The sequence below is a fragment of the Larus michahellis genome, chromosome 2 (assembly GCF_964199755.1).
Source record: "Larus michahellis chromosome 2, bLarMic1.1, whole genome shotgun sequence".
Classification (NCBI taxonomy): Eukaryota; Metazoa; Chordata; class Aves; order Charadriiformes; family Laridae; genus Larus; species Larus michahellis.
In genome coordinates this window covers 148680799-148703398 of record NC_133897.1, presented here as the reverse complement: position 1 = coordinate 148703398, position 22600 = coordinate 148680799, and the positions used below count along the sequence as shown (strand labels likewise).

Below are 22600 nucleotides of genomic sequence, written 5' to 3'. Positions count from 1 at the left end.
AGAAATACCTAAAGATTCTTAATGGAAATGCAGCAGGATCTCAGACCTGTGTCTTTCAAGGAACATAGATGCTTATCTCTAGATTGCAAGAAGACATGGACACTCACAGCTCATGGCTGAAAACCCCCTTGACACCTACGCCAATGGTACGTCACTTAAATGCAAAGAGCTGAAGCAACCCTTTTACACAATGGCTAAGATTCCAGAATTTTCCTCTGCTTGGGGAGAAATGAATTTGTTATGTTTCAAGGGTACCTGGTTTTAATTACTAGGCTGTAAGACACGCTTTTGTTCAACTGCTCCTGTTGAAGTTGTTCCTACTGTTCCGCTGGTTCACTGAACAGTGAAATATTTGCTAGGCAACAGACAGAAAATGGCAACAGCCTGATATTCAAAGTTAAGATCTGGAAACACAAAATGATCTGACCTCTACATGAATGGCTAAGTGTCTGTGTTGTCTATATAAGGAAGTTTCTCACTCGGCACTCTTCTAGTCCTGTTCTGGGGGCTACCAAACTCCTCCAAGGCAACACAATGCCTTCTAGACTTGTAACTGCTGCTCAAGTATCAGAGGAACATTTTTCACTACACCAAGTCCACAGAGTAGACTCCCACTGCCCCAGGAGGTTTTACACTGCAGCCGAATAAGGCTTCCTTCTGTGAACAAAGCACACATTAGTGTCCTTTAGACTTCATCCATTTAACAGAAGGATCAGGAACTCCTGTAGGGCCCTTGTCTCTTTCCAGACACAGTTCTGTACACTGGACAGCCAACACACCCATACCTGACACTGCAGTCTGTCTTATTTGTAGACTTTTTCTGCTAATGAAACTCGTAACTTATGTTTCCAGACCTAATTCAAAACAAATTCAAACAGCACACTCAAAGGACCTTCAGGGAGGGAGACAAGATTCCTGATGAGTTCCAGATCTGTAATCTCAGGAACTTTGTAATCCTACTTTCCATGTATCTAATATTATAATTTTAACAACATGGACAAAGGAAAAAACCATCCTCATTTTATATTTATAAGGAGAGAAAAGAATATTGTTATGAAACAAAAAGTTTTTATGAAACAAGCGTCCTGGGAAAAGCACACAGAAGCCTACTCTAGGACCCCAAGATCTTATTTCAGAAGGACTTGCTCTCTGGTGGTGTGTATTTCTCCGCTGAGCATCAAAACAGGGTAGGTAGAGATCGTAGTTGAGCAGACTCACGTTTGGTGGATGGAATCCTGAAATAACTCATTGAATCTCTCAGAGACCAAGCAGCAGCAGTCTAACTGTGTCTGTATTGCTGAGCTTACCTTCACCAGTAAAGAAATGCTGCCTGCACGTGTGTATATACACACATTAAGAGAGAGACAGCATTCAAATGAGGATTAGTAGATAAGAGAAATGACACTGGTTACCTGAGAGAGGTGCTTGGTGTAGAACACAGGTCAGAAACTGTTGATATTTTGGTAGCATCTGCACCCAATGCTTGCACATATTTGGAGAGACATTGATGTACTGGATGTCTATAGTGAGAATTCTTCAAAAAGCTAAATCTAGAAGACGATACAGGAGAATACATGGTACTTACCACTGTGAGAATTTAGGTGCATTTCCAGAGCTCTTGCATTAGAAAAACTTTTGGTGCACTGCGGAAAGGGGCAGACGCTGGATATCTGCTGAGCACTATCTTCATTCTCCTCTGACAGCTGAGGCCCCTCTCTTTGCCTCCCACTGCAGTAGTACATGAGATGGGCCTGCAGGTTCCGCTCGCTTCGATACCAAATGCCACAGGATTTGCAAGGGAATATGTCCTCTACAAGCAAATATAACCAAGTGCATGTTAGCCATGGTGCACTCAGTGCCAACCAATTAACACAGCTCGATTAATTCCCCTCACTTCCCCATTAAATGCATGCTTATTTAATAAAATATTGAAAACAGAGCCATGGGTTTATTAAAATGTCACTTGCAGGTGAGAGACTGAATGTGGGAAACAGCTGTTTCTTTCAAAAGGAGATTTTAAAAATAGTTAATATAAAACACCAACTAGAAGTTTTAGGTACGTCAGTATTTTAAAAATGAAAGTAAATTAATTGTTATGAATATGCAGTAGTAAATCAAGAACTAAGCTGTATTTCCAATACATCACTACTCAATAGGTGATATCTTTCAATTGTGCTTTTTTTTCCTGTGTGCACAAGTCTTTCCAGCATTGGGTTTTGGAATTTTTGAGTGCTAATTGCAGATCATTCTGAGGAATGCATATTTTCAGAATGCTTATGCAGTTATTACTGTAAAATCCTGTTGCTCTGATAACCAGGACGCCAGACTGGATTACATTTCCGTAAGACCCTACAGTATCGAAGGTAATATACTAAGCAGCAGGTTTATTTCCTGGGTTCCTGTTGTTATTACTGTCAGAAATTAAAATTTCTAATGTACTTTTGTCATCTTGTTTTTTGGTAAATTGTTGCTGTTCCACTTTGCACTATGCAAAAAGGATATTTGCTACGAATTTTTCATTGTCTTTATCCCAAAGTGTCAGCATCCTCTCTGAGGGGAAGACAATGCAGAGATTGCACAGAGTGCTTCCCAGCAGCAGAGGGAGTAGATATTTTGATCATGTACTGAAGGCTACACACTTTACTCATGTGAAGGGTAATAATGAATTTACACAAAGCAAACAGGTATTTGGTTGTCAATATCCTGTCAGAAGGATACCTACACAGTACATGTTGTGTATCTGTCTCAGAAGGACAAAAGACCTGTTTGATCTTCCTGAAAGCTGAACTTGTCATCCTATCAGTAAGAACAAGGAAAAAAATCCAGTCCTTTAGGGTACATCTACACTAATAAATTAAAAATGACAAGGTCCAGACTAGAGCACTGGAACTTCTTGTTTATATCACTGAATCACGAGAACGCTCCCTCCCACACTTTTGGCTTAAGTCAATTAACACCTTCCCCATTCCTGCATACAGTTCAGGAGTTACTATGGGCCTAGGATCATTCCTTGCAACTGGTCTGGATGCTTCTTGCCTGTTTTTGAGGCTAAGAGAGGATAAAATTTTGAGTGCAGCTAGACTGTGCCAGTGGACCTCAGGATCAGAGAATGAGCAACTGCAGTCAACATCAAAAGACATCTTGGTCAACATCAAAACTTCCACTGACTTCAGAACGCAAAAAACTGCTAGGGATTGTAATTAACTTAGTCTTGAAGAATGGCTGGCCGCTCTGAAAATATGTCGTGTAGATCTGATGATGCAATTCATTATCATTCATAACAATTTATGTTTAATTTCAAATACTGAGGTATATCGGACAACTGCTCTGTTCCAATTCTTTTGGGTGAACAAAGTTGAACACTCCAACCCACTGAAATGGGTAAGTCTTTTATTTGTTAAATATTTACAAATGCAGCCAAAATGTACATTGCTTAGTTTGCTTCTCTGACTGCATTGCTAATGATTGTCTATTTTTCTGCTCATGAATTTGCATAAAATATTTTCACCACTACCAGTTTCTATTTTTCCCTTTGCCACTGAATAATCAGGCATGAATTTAAGACACAGAAATGTAATAGAACAGTTAGTATTGCAGTATATACCTCTATTAAAACATTACTGAGACAGCTTACATCATTTGAAATGTTCATCTCATGTGAAAGCTGACATTTCAGTGTTTGTTTCTGGCTTCAAATGGTTTAAAAAAGTTGAACTGTTGAGGTTTCCACAGAAGAGAAAGTCCACAAGTAGTAACAGGGAATTTTGATATGGGCAACATGTCCTATTTGAATTCATTTGACTGCATTCCATCACAGAATTGAACTTTCTGATTATCTTTATGATTTACTTCCAGACATCTCTTTATTTCCTACGGGCGAGATGGCCTGGACAGTCTGTAGCTCCAGTTATGCATGGTGAATATGTGACTCCCATGACATGCCATGCAGACGAAATGCATTTGAGGAGTTTTGCATGGCGAGAGAATGGAATTCCAGGGAGAACAATGTATAGGGATGGGATCTGAAACTATTATTCCCCTAAAGGGATGCAAAATAGACAAAAGCCACTTGTAGTTAATGTCTTAATTCTTTAAAAACAAAACGTTCCAATTTGTTTCAACGGATAGTTTCCCAATATTTCAGTGGATCAATTCAGGAAATGAAACATTCAAGTTAAAGCTGAATGAGCCAAAGGTGATATTCTAGTTTTGATTTTTCTAATAAAAAATGTTAGGAAACATATAAAAAAAAAAACCTACAACACTAAATTTTTCCAGAAACGGAATCTTTTTTCAGAGATCTAGAAAAAGAGATGTCTCACTACAAATCTAGAGGTGCATTCAGCATACTACTAGGCTCACATATGGCTTGGGACTTTACCGAAGAAACTGAATTTCACCAATTCAACCATGAAATGTGGCAACACCCCCATCTGGTCGGACGCAGAGTCAGAACCGGGGGGGGTGAAAGTTCTGGACAGTGGGACTTGTTACTTTAGCAGACTCCTGGAGTTAAGAGTGCAGAGGTTACTTCGAGTTGCTGCTAAGCCCGTATAGCAAGGGCTGATGCACCGTAAACTTAAAGACTCCGCTCAGCAGCAGAAGTAGCAATGATCAGTGCGGCTTTCCAGGGCTCTGCAAAAGGCAGTGTTGGCAGCAAAGGTGTTTCCAGAAACTTGATGCTGTAGAAATTTGACTTTGCCAAAGCCCAGAGTTGGCCTCAAGTAGATCTGCACAAAAATATATCCTCAATTGAAACAAGCTGTGAATAAGTGGTTGCCTTTTAGGCTACATAACTCTCTCCCTGGTGGCTCCCTTGCAGCTGTTGGCTATAAACATTGGTCTGCTCTAACTGTGGTGGTCCATTTTAGGGGCTTCTGACACCTTCTTTTGGAAAGGTCCTGCATGGTGCTAATTGCTGGTTCTGTGAACAGGTATGTCAGCTCACAGCAGCCCCGCTGCTAGGGTAAAAATGAATGTGCTTAGCTACAGGGCTCGCGGTTGCTGCCAACTCACTCTCTGGAAGGGAGGACTTGGATGACTTGGACATTTTAAGCTTTATCTTTTAAAATAGACTAACAATAAATGTGTAGCTATCACAATTGTTTACCCAGAAAATAAGCAATTACAAACAGAATGAAAGGTGTTACATTTTAACTAGTCCTGTCCGAAGAGCTTGAAGATGGTGTGACTGTTCAAGACACTGTGTTACTTGGTGTAAGCCTGAGTAGCAGATCATGTGCCTGCATGTGCATTCACATCTTAAATACTGTATTCAGTAGTTCACTGGATCTACTTACAATACCTACAAACCACGAGAAGCATGGGGGAGTGCTCCAACATTGGGTCTAAATGGACAGGCTTACAAAGCGCTGAGAGCTAAGGATGTGCAACAGGTCTAAGTGATGACTGGGGAGGACCATGGTAACAGGTAAGATATTTGAAAAGTACTTAGGAGGATGAGGAACTGTATAAAGGTAAAAAGCAGTAATAAGAAAAAGTTAAAGAAATTAAATATAATTCAAGCTGACTAGTCCCAGTTCAGGAACTGATTTATCGTGTACTCATGTCCCTCCTCTTTTAAGGACAGCACTTAACTAAATGTTGTATTTTGTCCATGATAGGGTCTGTCAACGTCCAGAGGATGCAAAAACTTTCTTTGGTGGCCACATTGAGTGGAGATACTACAATAAAACAAGGTTGCTATTAGGCATGATCTCCACTGCATTTTGAAACTGCCACTGAAGAGATGTACTCTTCCTTTCCATTGACCATCATGAATTATTACTAGAAGCTGCAGCTGTAAGCAACAAGCTTACTTGAGCATCAGAGGCTGGACTTTGTGAGCTTAGAGGCCTATCTGATCTACTTTAACAGTTTCTGATCCTATTGCCTGTGGGAGCAGATCACAGAACCTCCACACGAGGGCAGGTCAGGTACTGCGGGTGAGGCTCGTGAAGAACCCGGCTGCCAGACTGCTCTTCTTCCTCTGATGTCTGCGAGTTCATCTGAGATGATGGGGGAACAAAAGCAGACTTCGAGCTGTGGGGTTTAATTCGTGCGGTTTCTGTGGTCTTGAATTCACTATCGCTGTATTAGCTCTTCATACGTGCCTTAAAGTACTGCTGTTTTAAAAAAAACACGCCAGAGAATAGTATTCATCACTTACTGTTCACAATAGCCGTAGGCAAAATAGATGCCATTGCAGCTTGTTGAGGGAGCAATTGTATTGAGTCCAGCAGGCGTGCGGGATACATCCCTTCTGTGAGAGTCATCTGACTAGCAGCTTGCAGCCTTGAGTCAAAATCTACAACAAAGGCAATCAGCTCTTCACCCTCTGAGATGGCCTTGGTCGTGGTACACCAAAGCTGCCCTCCTACAGGAAACATACATAAAAGCAGAAAGATTTAATTGACGATACCAGATTCCAGAACTTAAAACATCAGTGCCATATCTTCACACTCTTTTTTATATTTTGATGGTTTGTTCAAGGTAAAGAGGCAAATAATTTTCACTTTACCATCTTCCTCCTATCAACATAGGAATTTTCAGTGTATAACAGTTTGGGGATACTTTTCCTAATTATATGCAGCATGAATATTCATCTGAATTTTTCATTTTGTCTCCTGAAAGGCCAGCACTACAAAAATCAAGATGTAGGTGAAAATATTTTATAAGGCACTTTTCTATTCATTACTTTTCACCCAACTTCCCATATTTTTTCGTAACTCCAAGTTTGTTTTATTTTGAATATCAAATCACAGCACAATAAAGCCAAACAGCTGCAAGAAAGAAATCAGATTTCCTCTTAAGGGCGTTCTTCCCCTCCCTTATGTTTGCCACCCTCTTTCTCTGAAAAATCCTCCCTTATGTAATATTCTTCGTAACATGACTGCTTTATCTCTGCTTACACTGACTGAACTTCCTGAAAAGAAGATATGCCAAAGATCTGTTTCATAAAGGCTTATTCAAATAAAGGTTTGTTTAAAAGGGGGGGGAGGTGGAAGAACTTTCATCAAACAGTAAGATACACTATAGCTCTGTGCTGCAAATGTCACGTGTAGTGCATTAAAAAGAAAATTAACTATGCGAGTACATCTACTAATGTATTTGAATGCGATAGTGAATGCTCATTTATTTAACATGTTTAGACAGGCAAAGCACTTATATTGTGTTATCTACACTCTCAGGCCTAGATACATATCCAATGCAGTTATGCCTGAAATAATGTTGCATACTTTATATGTTATAAAGCTTTTTTTTCCTCAGGTTTTGTATATATAGAAAAAGCTATATGTTGTATTCATTAGGCAAGCAAAAACTGTACTCGTTTTGATAAGTAATATTGCTGTGTTTATCTTTCGGCATAACTGCCTTTTCAACTGCACTTCATTTTTTTCCCCTCAAAGAGATTATAGTTTTAAAACAACTTGTTGCAAAAATCTGGTAGAAGAGATAACAACAGTGTATGATATGCCACAGCTAAATGGAAGAATTAGGACATTGTTTTAGAGAAATCTTGGACAATTAATTAAACCAGTCTATTAGCTTTCAAAGATGAGCAAACAAAACAGCATCAGTGACAATGTGTTTCAGTGGAAAAATAAAGCTAAGCTTCCAGACCTCAAAGTGGTGTAAAAGTTTCAAAGCAGAAAAGTGTCTTTGTATTTACCCTTCAGTCACACAGCAGTTGAAGGTGGCTCAAAAGTTTACAAACAATTTACCATAATAGGACCAAAGCATACTAAGGTTTACTACCCTCCGAAAGTACAGTGTTAAATGGTGCAAATCTGAGTAATTTCCTCTAGAGAATAAGCAGATGAAATAGGAAGATAGTACCATAAACATCTACAAATGCAGAATTCTAATGCCCAAGCAGGAATTCAAATATCTGAGAAGTACAGTCTGACTTATTGCCCAATATAAGTCAGGAATAAACACACGGAAGTCTTCAGAGTTGAAGTGGTATAAAACCTGTTCATGAGTGAACCAGGCTAAATTCCTAAAGCATACTTAATAACCTCGTAGATAAAAGTACATGATCCACACGCTGCAGTTTGAGAACGTGAAACTGGGTACTCTCGCTGCAAACGCCACACTTCATTTTCTGGAAGGAACAGGATTTTCGTTATTAACATGCACTTCTATTCTGTTCATATAAAAAGGTGCAATAATCAGCCAACATGTTTTAGTACATTTTAGTACAGAATAAGAGCTCTTCCTAGACTGTATTATTCGCTGGATTTCTTAATAATATAAAAATGAGTCACTGCAGAAGAACCAACTGAGACTTTCTCTATCCCAGCAAACATCTTGACATGCTGTACCCTTGGGAGGGGAAAAAAAAAGAAAGTGCAGTTGATTACTGGGTCTCCAGCTGCAATCGGTCTGGATCAGCTAAAAGGCTGACTCAGTCTCCTGGTGTTAGAGCTCCTCAGGGTGTTGACTCATGTCCAGCAGCAGATTAAACTCGGACAGCTGAAGCGAGCAGTGACCTCTGCTGCCTGCGCCACCCAGCTCCTGGAGGCTGTCACACCTATGGCAGGCACAGCCGAGTGGGATGTGCGACAGCTTTGGAAGCACAACAATCTCTAGCTTGGCTTATTAAAGGAAACCAGAACTACAGAAGTTTAATCCATTCCTGCATTTGAATGCAAACCATCAGCCCAGCTGGGTTCAGATCCAAGAATTACATTGTTATTTTGTTTTCTTTCATCCCACACTATAGAAAATGAGGCATTTAAGTGATCATGACATATATGTTTGTGTTTTCATCAGTACATGATATCATGTTAAGTTAAATCCCCAGATGAACTCCCAAATGCTGCACGCTTCCAGCTACTGGAAACGCAGTATACCACCTCTGCAGCAATATTCACCCACACAGAGAGGACACAGTACAGTCCCCTCTTGTCCCCTTCTGTGCTTGGTTGCACAGGGTAAGGCAATACCTGCTCTTTTAAAGATGCAAACAGCTTTATTCCACTTAAATGCAGTGAATGCAAATACGCTGGCCTTCATGCACAGTGGGAAAACAGCGGAAGAGCAGTCTTCTGTGAGCCTTCTACTGTACAGACAGGAAAATGGAGTGCAGAGAACCTGGCAGAGGCTTCCAAATTTAATCGGAAGTTCCAATCATGACTATCACATGAATTATTACACTGTCTAGACACCCTTGTCAGGGATCAGGGCCTCCTTACAGGTAGTGGTTACAAAACAGGAAAAAAGTTCTTGCTTCCCATAAACACTTCTACAAGCTAAGACACAACTAACGTATACCCAGTGATTTCCCAGGAGCACAACATCTTCTCATAAAGGGTGGTGTTAACGTCAGATCTTCAAAAGGATAATAAGGATGTCCCTACATAGTCTTTGCCAAGTATTGGTGGCCACAGAGAAGGTGACAGGAAGATGTTTGCTTGAACTATTTGCAAGACATGAAGATTTCATAATGGAACGTAAAGGCCTGTTATTTACATAAGATGAAGTTCTGACTAAGCTGCCTTGAAATTTTTTAACCAGCTGTTCCTTTTGTCAGAAAAAGCTTATGGGGGTGAAATGGTTCTACCAAAGCTTTACCAGGCCAAGTTTCTCAGTCCTATGTCTTAGGAGTCACTATGCAGTCATCAGAGAAGAGAAAGGGAGGACGTCCAGGTAAGCTCTAGCAAGGATGAGTGCCTCAGAAATGAAGTTGTGGTTATACTATTTGGTTAGAAGGGAAGACAGTGGCAGACTGGTGATTTTGGCCCTCCTCTCAGTTGTAATGAGTAGACCGGTCATCCACTTTTTGCTGAAAACCGTCTTACCGGTTTTACACAGCGGGGCGAGAAAAGTCTTATTCTTGTTCCAGTGCAGAAGGGAAGTTTTTGAAATACCATAAGGCTTTGTGATATTGGAAAGCTGTTTTCTCTACAAGTCTAGTCCTGACACTGTGAAACTGAAAATCAGCTTCTTGAGCTTGCAATATATTGTTTTATATCTGTGCTTAAATGAAAGAAATGTATGTGATACATACATGTCAAGCAGAAGGAGAGAATAAAAATGTCTGTAAACACTTCGTATTTATTTGAACTCTTTTTCTAGTTCACGTTGCAGGGAATTAGAAATGCTCATTTAATCACAGAAAGTTGGGAAAGTTAAAGAATATCGTGTTGTGCAAACCAGAGCAAAAAATTACATTCCAATTGCATTGGCATGAGTTCTTTATCAAATGACATCAGGCACTGAAGCAGCTATCTGATACCTTCAGAATTTCTACCAAATGGAAAGGTTATTTCAGGATTCTCTTCTTTGTTTGCATCTTCCACTGAAAACATTTTTGCTGCTTGAAAAAAAAACAAACACCCAACACCCTTAAATAAAAAGAAACCCAAGAAACCAACTTTCTATGCAAAGGAAAAAGTAAGGTCCTGATGTCCCTGAAAAACTGTGGACTTACTGTTCTTTGTAATGTTTATGATCAAGATTCTTGTGCAAACAGATCTGGTTCCTAACAGGAAGCTTATAAATCATACTCATAATTGCTGTCAAAACTGCAGTGGAGTGTACTGCAAGTTTCGATAATAAAGAATAGAGTCACAGTTCAAACTTGATTACATTTTGGAAATTCATGCTGCTCTTACAAGAATCAGTGGTCTTAAATATCTTCTTCTCCTGCCAAATTTTTCACTTGCACTTTTTATTATTTATGAAATCAGTGTCTGCACAATGTCATGCAGACCTCTGCTGATAAACTCTAATTAAGATTAAGACAAGCCTTTTGGAAAGGATCCCATCATTAGCAAACATGATAAACACAAAAATACTCCCTACTTGTCAACCAGGAGCAATTCAGTAACCTAACAGTATTATCTGTTGCTAGGCTACAGAGCTGACAAAGCTTCAATTATATTGTATGGCCATACCTATAGAATACTGTATAAGCAAAATGTATCTAATATAAAAGCATTTAACTTCATCCATGCTATCTGTAATTCATGGCTTCTTTCAATGGCAAAAGTCAGGTTAATAATTACATAGCATGCTGGAAAAAATCTTAGCGATGTGTCATGTTTGCACAATTTTTTCTAATTTATCTCTATGATTGATAGACATTTGCTTTGTAAAAATAATAAAATGCAAGCAATGGGATGCTGTAAACCACAAGCGCAACTACATCTGGGCTCATCAAGATACGGAACCACACTTAGTATAAAAAATATATAGTAAATTGAACCAATTAAATCATATTTAGATGCAGTAATACTCTATCTTCTGTATTCAGAATAAGGAGTACTGCGGTGATAGATACGCATGCTAGTACAAAACTTTATTTTATGTAGGACAGGCATCTACATACAAGAGAAACTTGTTTTTCTTTTTTTTAAAGAGCCCTTCATTTTTTCCTTCTACATTTGGATTTTTTTCAAACAAAGCAACCTCTATTATCCTATATGGAATCAGAAATTTGCTCTGAAGACTTAACTAAAGCCATGGCCCTTCACCCGTTCTGATTCTTGGAACCCTACACCACTTCCAGGGAAGACACAGATCCCAGCACAGTGAGCATTCCCACTGTGGGCTGCTTTTTTTGCCACTTATTTTTTGCAGACCTTAAGGAGTGATCATTTGGAGTCTGTGGGCCACAGCCTGAACAAAAAACATATTTAAGGACAGATTACCATATTAACTCCACTGCGGGAAAAGAGCTTCATAATGGATGGAACCATAAAGCCTCTTGATTCATACTGTTGCTTTTAGGAAAAGTGACTTAAGAAAGCAAGTAGCTATAAACAACATTTCCACTGAGTACAGATGTTTCATGGAAGGAAGTGCAGCTGTTTTTTCACAGATGAAGAGGCGTAACAATAATATAAACATATATTCAAAGGCAATCCCCATTTTCCTGTCCTTAGTACCAGTCAATTTTCCTTGCTGAACCATTTGAGTGTAGTTTTTTGACCCAGAAATGGCATACATCTTTCATAGAAATTTAGGAAGTCAATGGCAATTTCTATTAAAACCAATTTTCAGTGCCAGTTAATTCAGAAGTACTACTTTTGTGTAATAAAATTTGTGCTTACTGGATTTGATTGTGTTGCTGCAACAACATAATAGCCCATTTCCTGTACACACATCTTTTTGCAAGAAGGGTCAAAAGACTATCAGAATTTATTTAAACAACAGACTGTTACTCTTAGCAACTTACAGGCACTGTCCACTGAATTAAACGTTTTTCTCTCAATGAAATATTCCAATTTGTAAAAAATGATGCTTTTTAGTAATGCTAATGGGGGTTGGAGTTAATTTATTATCTTCCCTCCTTTGTTGCACAGGTTAAGCATTTAAGGAGAATTTGCACATCACAATAGGATGGGATCTTCATATTTGGGTTCCTCCTGTTTCTCACCCATGGGGTTGTGACGACTCAGCATAATGAATGCCATTTCAGTGCGGCACAAGTTACTGGGCAGATCTCTAATTTTTGACATGAACAAAGTACATATATCTATATGTAGACACATTGTTTAATAAAAAATTATAATTAATTCAAATCCAATACTGTTGAAATTTTTGACAGTAGAGTGGTACAAGGAACAGAACTTATAAATTATGTGTGCCCCTTCTTTGAAAAATGCTTTGGAGGTTTCTTTGTGCATTGGCAAATACAGTAGGAATATGAGGTATTGTGTGGATCCTCCTGCACAGCACCTGATAAAAGAATAAAGAGCTGTGACATATTCTTAAAACAATAGAGGAATTAAAAAGAAACAATGGGCCAGCTGCTTCATTAATACAATCAAAAGAGAGCCCAGCACAGAGGAGTCCAGATAATTAAGCACTACTCTTTTAGACCTTTTTTCTATAATAAAATTGCTAAAAATTTATTAACTACTTCATAGTTGTTAGATAGATCTATGTACTTGTTTATTTAGGTTGATTAATGCCTTTTCAGTATTCTACAACATGCCAACTCATGGTTCATACAAGTTTTTGAATAAAATAATGTTAGAATAAGTGATATGGATCTGTGGTATACACAGCAATAAATCAAAAGCATTTTGTGAACAGTCTTTCCAGTTGCTAAATAATTCCTCGCATTTTTCACATGCAAACAAAAAATATATACTTTGCACAGCATTTTTGCTATTCATGTATTTTAACGGCAGGGTTCCAACCATCTCTCTATGAAATGTCTCAAACATCACCCCTGCAAATTCAGACTTCTCAAACTCTCACAAGAAATAGTTCTAGTGCTACATTAAGATTAATGAGATGATTCCCAAGCATCTTCTATCATTTTTCCTTGTTTACTGATCAAAGGAGATTGCCAAAAGATATCTGACCTTTAATTTTAACTAAACCGCTGCATATCATAAGCCTGCAGTGTACTGACTGCAAAAAATGTAAAATCTGTTATACTCTATAAAATTAGACCAATACAGTGGACAAACCAGTTCTGCTGCCACTTTTACTATTACCTTTACGTTCAGCATAAACAAAGCCTGTTTTGTTTTTAACTCACTGAACAAACCGCAAAATAAAGGAATTGCAATGATATTTTTCAGAATAAAGCAACAGAAAAATACTCAGCTTAAAGGCACGAGCCAAACTGGCTTTAAAATCCCTGCATTTTGAGATATAAAACGTCTGACCAGAAACAGGGAAGAAAAATACTCCTTCAGAATATAGCTCTTACTCTTGCACCTGAGTCAACCTGAGCTCTGGGTTTGACTTCAGCTTAGTCATATGCTGACAGCTGACAGTGGTTTTGCCTGAATATATGACTTTACAGTTAAAATTGTCAGGCATTTTATAGCTGATAAAAAGAAACAGAACTTGCCAGTCCCAGGGGAGTGAACTCCCAAACCTGGCATCTCTGTGTCAGTGTAAGGGGTAGGTCTTTCCCGTGCTGCAGTACAACTATTGCCAACATTATGACCTGTATTGCAGCAGCTCTTCAATTAATCCTGCAAAAACCTTGATCAACTCAACCCCAAATGAAGCACATTGTTTCTGAAGAGTAAGGAGTGTAACAAACACTTAGATCGGACCTCTTATTTTTTTCTACTGTTTGCCTGCTTTTTGTTAGTTTCAGGATTTCTACGTGTTTCCCCCAATTAAATGAGCAGGTGTAACACTCAACAGAGTTCTACTAGGTATAGAGGCAAAATAGATTAGTGCTCTGAAAATATTCACAGGAAAATAATGTGGTAATTTTATTTGCCATTTTCCCCCCTGATAGAGCTGTCACAGCTTATTTACCACAGGGGGAGACAGTTAAACCCGTATCCTTAGAAGTTCTATGCATTTAAGAGGCTTATATATCTCTTCTGGGACCCTCGTTCAAATCCTGGGCTAATCAGAGTGAATACATATCTTTCTATTAGATGGCTCTAAAAAGTCTTAGGTGATATCAGTTCCTCGTGGACGACAGTCCACAGCGTAAAACTATTAAATGTTTGGCACAAATGGCAATACTTACGGAATGAAGCTGAAAACTGTAATATCCTCCCACATCACAAGAAGTTAAGTCTGCTGCTCAGGGGTTGAAATTAAAGCCTGCCACAAACGCTAAACCTGTTATAGTTCCTTAATTCAGCATAAACTCAAACAAGGAAGTCGAAAGAGTTCTTTCAAAAATTTAGCAATTTCTTCCTTTCTTTTTTCTTTTCTTTCCAAATTCCTCCGTTTTGAATTGAGTGCTACACCTTTTTTACATTTGAATTGGGTCTCACTTGAGTGTTATTTCAGAATTTACTAATCCTTCAGGAAGGAAATGATAAACAGCTTGAAAAAAACTGATAAACCCTTGCTGACATTGCCCATGTTGTACTCCCATCACCACTGCAAAAAAGCCAGGACTTATTGTTGCAGCAAACTCATCTACCCTTCTACTTTTTACAGGATCAGTGAATGGGCACTCTCCAAAGAGCTTCCCAGGAGACATTCCCAGGTGACCCCCACTGCTCCCCCCAGCTTTTGTGGATGCACCAGGTTTCAGAGAGAGAGAAAATGGACCGCTGAAACCAACTACTCTGAAGCAGGGCTTTGGATATACACATTCCTACAATCCCCGCTTCCCTAACAGCACAGCTGTAAGGTGACCTTTTTGTAGCCTTACAAACACAATCATGCCTGTGGATTGTCTTTTCAGAGTTATTTTGTGAGACTGGAGTGTATGAAAAAAAGGAGGTGATTAAATGAAACAATAGATATGCTTTAATGGCACCTCTTTCTTACTGAGAAAGCAGAGTACACTACATCTTATCAATGGATTTTCTGCTGTCTTGCACCTGCTGCTGTAGGGCTCATTTCTTGCCCCTGGGCAAATGTAGAGTGAATGGCAAAGGTACCTGAGCGGGAGGAAGGATTATATAGAGGGAGCTGGATTGGTAGGTTGTATTTGTAAAGGAAATAAACACATTAAATAGAAGGACAAATGGGGAAGTTATAGAGTGGCAAAACTAAAGTAACAAATAAGTATCAGCTATGAGACCTGGTTGCTTATTCAATACAGGGGCCGTGCTCCAGAAAAATCTCAAGGCTGTGTGTGAAACAAAAGCCACCTTTATATCAAAGAGAAGCTGGAGCATTTAGTTGTGGGCACTGCAACCCTGAGAAAACAGCTGCTATTGTTGCTAGTTATCTCGGACCTTTCCTCAAGTTAACGTTCAGCTCACAGGTTGAAGTTCAGGAACTAGTTTACCTCAGCTAAAACAACCATGGAAGCAAAGTAGCACTTCTTGATTATAAAAAAAAAATAATTGTGCTCCCACTTGAGCCATCAGAACATTTTACATTGGCTGCAGTGGAAACAAGTCTGCGACAAATCAGTGGCTCTCTTATGAAACAAACAACTAAGAAAAGGGCATTAAAAGTAGATTTGCATGTTTAATATATTCTAAAATGTAAATATCATAAAAGCTACAAAAAGCATCTAACCCAGTCTTTTCTATTTAAAAAGTACCTCGTTTAAAAAAACACCACACCACACCCACACCCACACAAAAAACCCTCCGCAAACCCCCAGATCTCCTCCAGATGTGTTAAAAATGAGATACATAGTTCTGTCTTTTGAAGAAGAAGCTAGAAGTGAAATGGACTGAAAACTCGTGACGATCAAAAGCATTTCCACCTTCCAAGCTATATACAATGTCCAAAGTGAACAGGCATTGTAAACCACTGCCAGTGTACCGTTCAGTTCACCTAATAAGAGAGACTGTTAACAGCAGAAAGCAAAATCCTGTAATGGTAACAGCAAGACCGAGCTACTTCTGGCCACAATTGAAATAAAAAAAGATTATGAATGAGCAAATAGCTAAGGCTCTTGCTGTACACACTAACACGGATTAGCAATTAAAGAGGATTCTGTACTTGATGATTTCTTCCAAAACAGGCTTAATAAGAAACGCCAGTTTACTGAGCATCGTACAGGTGCATAGGAGCTGCCATTCTGCCTGCCTGGTCAGCATGATTTCTAAATGGCCAGGAAAGAAGTGACTGTATACCCAAAGGCAAGCTGTCAAAATTCAGGCTGCAGCTGATAAACTGATTACAAAGCTGCTTAAGACTTTGCTTGTAAACAAAAGCATTTATCAACTAATAATTTGCAATAAACTGATGTAACTCCCAGCTGAGCCCCAAACTGTAATTGTCTTTACCATCTGCCTATTAAAATACCATTCTTCATCACCAAGCAGGAGCAGAAGGGAGAGTATCTCCAACAACTACATAACTTGCATGCTTATAAATAATCTGTGTGCATTTCACATGTTCATTATGATTGCCAGGTTTCGCATACTTCATTTTCTCTTTTTTTGAGAGGCAAAGAGGTGCTGTAAAGTGGCAGAAAAGAAATTAATAAATACCGCCTGGTGCAAGAAAAAATTATGTAAGTTCATCACACTCTGCTGTTTCTTAATTTTTTCCTCTTTTTGCTACTCCATAGGAATATCATGATGGAAGCCCCCTCAAGCACAACTTTGCAGATTAAGCTCACAATTTCTTTTCAACTTGTCAGTTTTCATTACCTTCCTTTCTTATGCATTCACTTCTTACAGCCGCTTCAATGGGGAGCCAGTTAAAGCCTGCTGGCTCCCCAGGGGAGGATCTGCCGGGGTCTGAGGGATTCCGCAGACTCCGTGGACCTCTACAGGGTCACCCTTAAGAGCATTTTGCCTATCTCGTTGAGAGACTTTCTGAAAATTAAGTGAATGTACATGCTTTTATTTTCAGCCTTAGTCCTGAGAAAGGTGGTAGAGTTTAGACAAAGTTCAAAATTAACAAATTCACATGCTCTGAAGCTGATACCCCCCGAAGGAGGAATCACTTTGTTAAACGCCTAAAATATTCAAGTATGAGGGGGAGAAAACAGGAGAATTGATACCGTGCAGAGAACAGCAGCCCCTCAAGATGTGTCTGCATTAAAAATTGAATTTAACAGAGAACCGCGCTATGATTTAGTGCAATGCACTCAACCAAGTATTTCTGCAATCTGCACTCTCAGCCACCCACTGTTCTAAACGCAAGGCTGTGACCAGAGACCTACAATTAGTTTACCTCTTCAGAAATATCTGTACAAAACGCACGGATGCTTTAAATGCAACTTGATTTCTCATTTACTTTCCAGATTCACACTAAAATGATCTATTTCACTGAAGTGAGGCTTTTCATGCGTACAGAAAACATTTTAGGTCATCACTGGGAGGAAAATGGGGATCTGAAAGAAAAAGAGGAAGGTGCCTTCTGTTAATTGATTGTTGACCTGTTAATTGTATTGAAATGCAAGAAATTGAAGGATGATCCTCTCCCTCATGCTCACAGAAGCAGTCTCATTTCCTTCAGTGATAATCTTTCTCTACCTCACAGTGCCTTTGTCTGACCCACCGTTACTACCAGCGTTGCCTGCAGAACAGCACCCCATCCCCGAGAATTAAGAAAAAGAAATTAAACAACAAGACAGTTTGGGACCTATGGACTTAGTTGCTTAAGACACATTCCACTCAAGACAATTATGCTTGTAAACTATGGCAATTTTATAGGTATATAACAACATATACTCATGAATATGCTGACCAAATCAGGTCTCCATACCCGGTTTGTATCCACAGTACTGGGACAGGATACAAACAGGGGTGAAACAGAGGAAAAAGTGAACAACAGCCTGCATGGATACAGACAACACGCATGTGAAAGTTTGAATTATTTTTTTTCTTTACTGTTGTAAAGAAAAAAATTTGTCAAACACTAAAACATGGTGATGAAAAGCACCTTTCAAACCTCTGTAGTTAAAACTCATCATCTGAATTATTTAAGAAGTGCAAACTTTAAGTAATTTGGTAGGGTGAGATCCTTAACACGATAATGTTGTTATGTTATAAAGTTAGAGGAGTCACAGTTTTAAAGACTTGTGTTGTAATTACTTTTAAAAAAAATGATTTAAAAAAAATAATGAGAAAAGATTGGAACAGACTAATCAAAAATTTGTAATTGCTATTGGTTGCCACACAACACGCAATGTTAATGAAATTTGCCATGAAATATGACTTGCAGTATCCAGAACCTTATTTTGTATTTCTCAAGTTCCTTCAAAATCACATTTTGTTGTTTATGCAAATAAATCTGAACACGTGACTGATACAGGAGTTTTATGAGAACAGGGCAAATTCAATACCACAGAAGCACTTTTCAAATGTAGGCATCCCTTTGCACGTATGATGTGTGAGTTTAAGTGGAAAGCCCAAGCAACCCCCAACCCCCACAAAGGATCAACTAACGAATGAGTAAATTCTGCGCCATTTTTAGAGTTTTCTTTCATGCCCGGTGAACCAAGCTGGAAACAGCACCCAGGGAAAGACTCCCGTTTCCCTTCGGTACTGAACCCGGGGTCAAACCCGTCCGGGAAAGGCCGGGAGGGGGCGAGGAGACAGCGGCCACCCCCAGGCGCCCCCCCGGTTCCCCTCACGCCTTCTAGAACCTTCCCTGACACGCGGGGCCGCCCCGCCCCGCCCCGCAGCGCCCCTGGCGGGCGCACCCCGCCACAGCCCGCGGCGCCGCGGCGCCGCCAGCAGATGGCGCTGCCGCCCCGCCGTGCCGCCGGGCGGGGGGGGAGTGGACGGACGCGACACGGCACCGGCGCCATTATTTATTTAATTTTACACAACACTGCACATCGCGCCAGCGGGGCTGATAACGCCGGGAGGTGTCGGGAAGTTTGATTAAACCCTTTCCACGCGAGCCCCTCGTGGCTGCTGCTCTGCTGACTGTCGTCGTCGTCCCCGTCCCCCCCTCCTCCTCCTCCCCGCGCGATTTTCCTGTCGCGACAGAGCGAGACGCTTTCGCTCCCGGGACGGAGAGCGAAGGGGTGCGATGGTGACGGAGCACGGCACTGCCCTGGGCGCGCAGGGGAGACGTCGCCCCCCCCTCACGGGGGGCGCCCACTGACAGTATTCAAATAAACTGCCAGATTGATGTGCAAAGCACACAATACGTCTTAATATTTTGTCAGATATTTAGTGAATATTTACCTTTTCTTTCTGAATATCATACCTCTGTGCGCCTAAAATGGTGTACAAGCCCAGCAGGGCGTTCCTCCACTTGCCTGCCTGCAGATCAGCGCCCCTGGCGAACCCCCCACCCCAAGGCCCTGCTGGGCCCACCCTTGGTTAGACAAAAAACTTGCAGAAAAATGAACCCAGGCTGTAAATGGCACACCTGCACCAGCCCGTTTGTCCTCTTGGGCACACTCTGGTGGATACCAAAGCCCCCAGGAAGGTGAATTTCTGAGCACGGCTGGCGACAGGCTGGTACGGGACTCTGCGTACCCCCCCTCCTCTGGCCTGTCCCCACAGACCCACAGCCAAAGCCCTCCTTGAACCAGGCGGCAAAGGAAAGTCAACACAAGGTGGCATTTCTCCACCCCTGCCCATCAGGAAGGTGTTCATTGGAGTCGTTTCTGCTTACCCACAACCAAGCGGGCGCTTGTTTCTGCCACAATCATTCTACTGCGCAACTGGATAGGGAAAAGATGCGGCTAAGACTGGAAATTATCCAGCATCGGCCACTTCATAATATTTCTGTTGCTGAGCAAAAACAGCATTCCAGGGCGCGTGACTCCCACAGAAACACGTGGGAATCGTGACGTTAAAAGTTTGTGGAAACCTTTGAACACTTATCTCTGTCTCGTGAGAGTAATGAAGAAATTCAATGTCAAGCATGCGGTGATCCCAGAAGAACTATCTGGCTTTTGGAGGAGCAGGGATTACACACCGAGGTGAAATTCTGCTAGTCCCGCAGTGCTGGCATGAACCCCTGTGTCCCAGCTGGCCCCTTCTTAGAACTGCACAAAATCTTAAGAGGAATGGTATGAGGCTACTCTAAGTAAAGAGGTCACAGAGATTAAAGAAAAAGTTCTATTAAATGTTTGGGATGCTCCTGGGAATAGGAGATTTTTACGAAGCAGAACAGAAGAACTGGCAGAAATTACCTATCAAGCCTTCCAGTCTGCTTGGAAATCTGCCCTGCTGTTAAGGCTGTTCTCATGATCACCCCCCCACACACACTGGCAGACCCATCTCTACACTTCACTGACCAGTCCTACTGGACACTAAATGTTATCTACTACCCCTCTTCCTTTTTAACCAGGACAAAGTATAATGAACAACTCGGCATCTCTCTGGGGGATGGAAACGGAATGCAATCTGGCACCATGGAAAAACGCAGTTCATCATTGCCTAACATACGTATAACTCAGACCAAAATACAGTCTCTTGAACGCTAGCCAGTTTACAAGCAGTGAACCTCACCGTATCCACAACCTGCTGGAGATGCTTCACTGTCTCTTATCTTTTTGTTCTGCTAAAAGTTAGCACTCACGTGGACAACCATCTGCATCTACAACTCAGAATCACTAAAATGCTCCATTACTCTTTCCCTCAACGTGTGCCTTGGTCCTGAGAAGATGATCCTATACTACCCTATCTCAAAAAGTGTCCCCTCATACTTCTTTATTAAGACACCGGAAAAATCAATGCTCTCTATGCCCTGGAAGTGGAAACGGGATTTAGTGTCTATCTTCATAATGGAAAATATTGGCCATGTGTAGAAGAGACAGTTTAGACCTATTTCCCCAGTCCTGGGAGATACTGCTTGACGTAGCAGTATAAAATGCCTTTCAGTATAGCTTCTTATTGTATGTTTAAGTCTTTTTAGCTAGGGGGTTCTCATTTGGTATCTTCTTCCTGATTAATTCTCTTTTCTCATTTTCTTTCAGCTTTCAGCCCAGTACTGCATTCCACATTCTCAGTTTTCATTAAATACAAACTGATAAAATATTAACTGATTATTGTTAATCTATATGCCAGTCAGGTAACACATACACTGTAGCATACATATACACGTGCAAGTATCTGACTTACTGGCCATTACAAAAATTCTCTGAAGTCTTCACTGTGATCAGTCTGCTGCGATGATATTCAGCTAAACAGACAGTTATTTTTAAAGCTGAAGAGTCTGTTGTACAGATACACTGCAGCTGGTCTGGATACATTACTTAATGGCACTACCGGAGACGAGTAAACTGTGTGTGAGATCCTGTGCCTCGTATCCTTCAGTTATCAATTCAGGGAAGTTCTACACAAGTCATCTCTCTGAATCTGAATTAACATTTTATCTCATTGCTCATTTACCTATGCATGTTATTATTAGCTGAATTAACTGTGCAGACAGCTGAAGAGTGAATAAAGCTTGAGAAATGGAAATAGAAAGCTGTAGTTGTAACTTTTTTTTTTTAAAAAAAAAAACACCAAAGCTTTATTTGGCTGGTTTTGACAGGTCACTCAAGACTATTCAGCTTCGTGACCTAAAGTCCCCTATGTATAATTGCGTGCCTTTTAAATGTTAGCTCAGATATCTAATCTATATCTAATAGATACATCCAGTTCTCTGTAAATGGAAGTGTGCCAAGATAACATGATATTTGAGTAGGAATTTAAAGAAAAGAGCTGGCAAATACCAGAAGGAAGTTCTAGCATGAACAACCTTTTGAGAAATGTGTAAGTCATTGCAGGAAAAAAAGATATAAAATGGACAAACAACCACTTTTTGGGGCAAAGCAAACACAGCATTTTCAGGGGAAGACAAAAGAAACTAGAAAAGAGAAGTATGAAGGATTTTACAGGTAAGAATGAGAGGTTTAAATGTACTATGCGATGATAAAAGGATCAAGTGAGGATTTAAGAGGGCATAGCTGGGCATATTTTACGTGAGCTAAATGATCTTCCCAATAGACTCTTGCAGATGGTAGAAAGGTTTGAGGAGAATTTTCAGGCAGCAAGTCACCAGGCAAAAATGGAGAAAGCTACTCCTCATCTTGCTCCGACTTCCGATGTGCTCTCATTCGCTTATCTGGGAGAATTTCAAATGGGTCTGCTGGTGGGCATACTTGCACCTTCTGAGCAGCTCTCTACCTTTCTGCTATGGGCAATCGCAAGGAGCCACTCCGAACTGTCTCTCAAAGCATATTTGTAAAAGTTAATTAATATAAGGGGTATGAAAGCTATTACCTGAAAAAAATACCAAGTTGCTTTCAGATTCTTTCATTATTAATTATTATTAATAA

At 40.2% G+C, this 22600-nt stretch overlaps 1 protein-coding gene across 2 annotated transcripts in view; it reads right to left on the bottom strand.

The window, feature by feature from the left end:
- Window positions 1-22600, bottom strand: part of ZFPM2 (zinc finger protein, FOG family member 2) — a 316036-nt gene that overhangs the window by 5083 nt on the left and 288353 nt on the right. For both annotated transcript variants that reach the window (XM_074577643.1, XM_074577645.1), the window contains 2 exons: window positions 6170-6376; window positions 1586-1810 (listed from right to left, as the gene is read on the bottom strand). In XM_074577643.1, the coding sequence (XP_074433744.1) occupies window positions 1586-1810; window positions 6170-6376 (432 nt within the window). The remainder of the gene's footprint in view (window positions 1-1585; window positions 1811-6169; window positions 6377-22600) is intronic.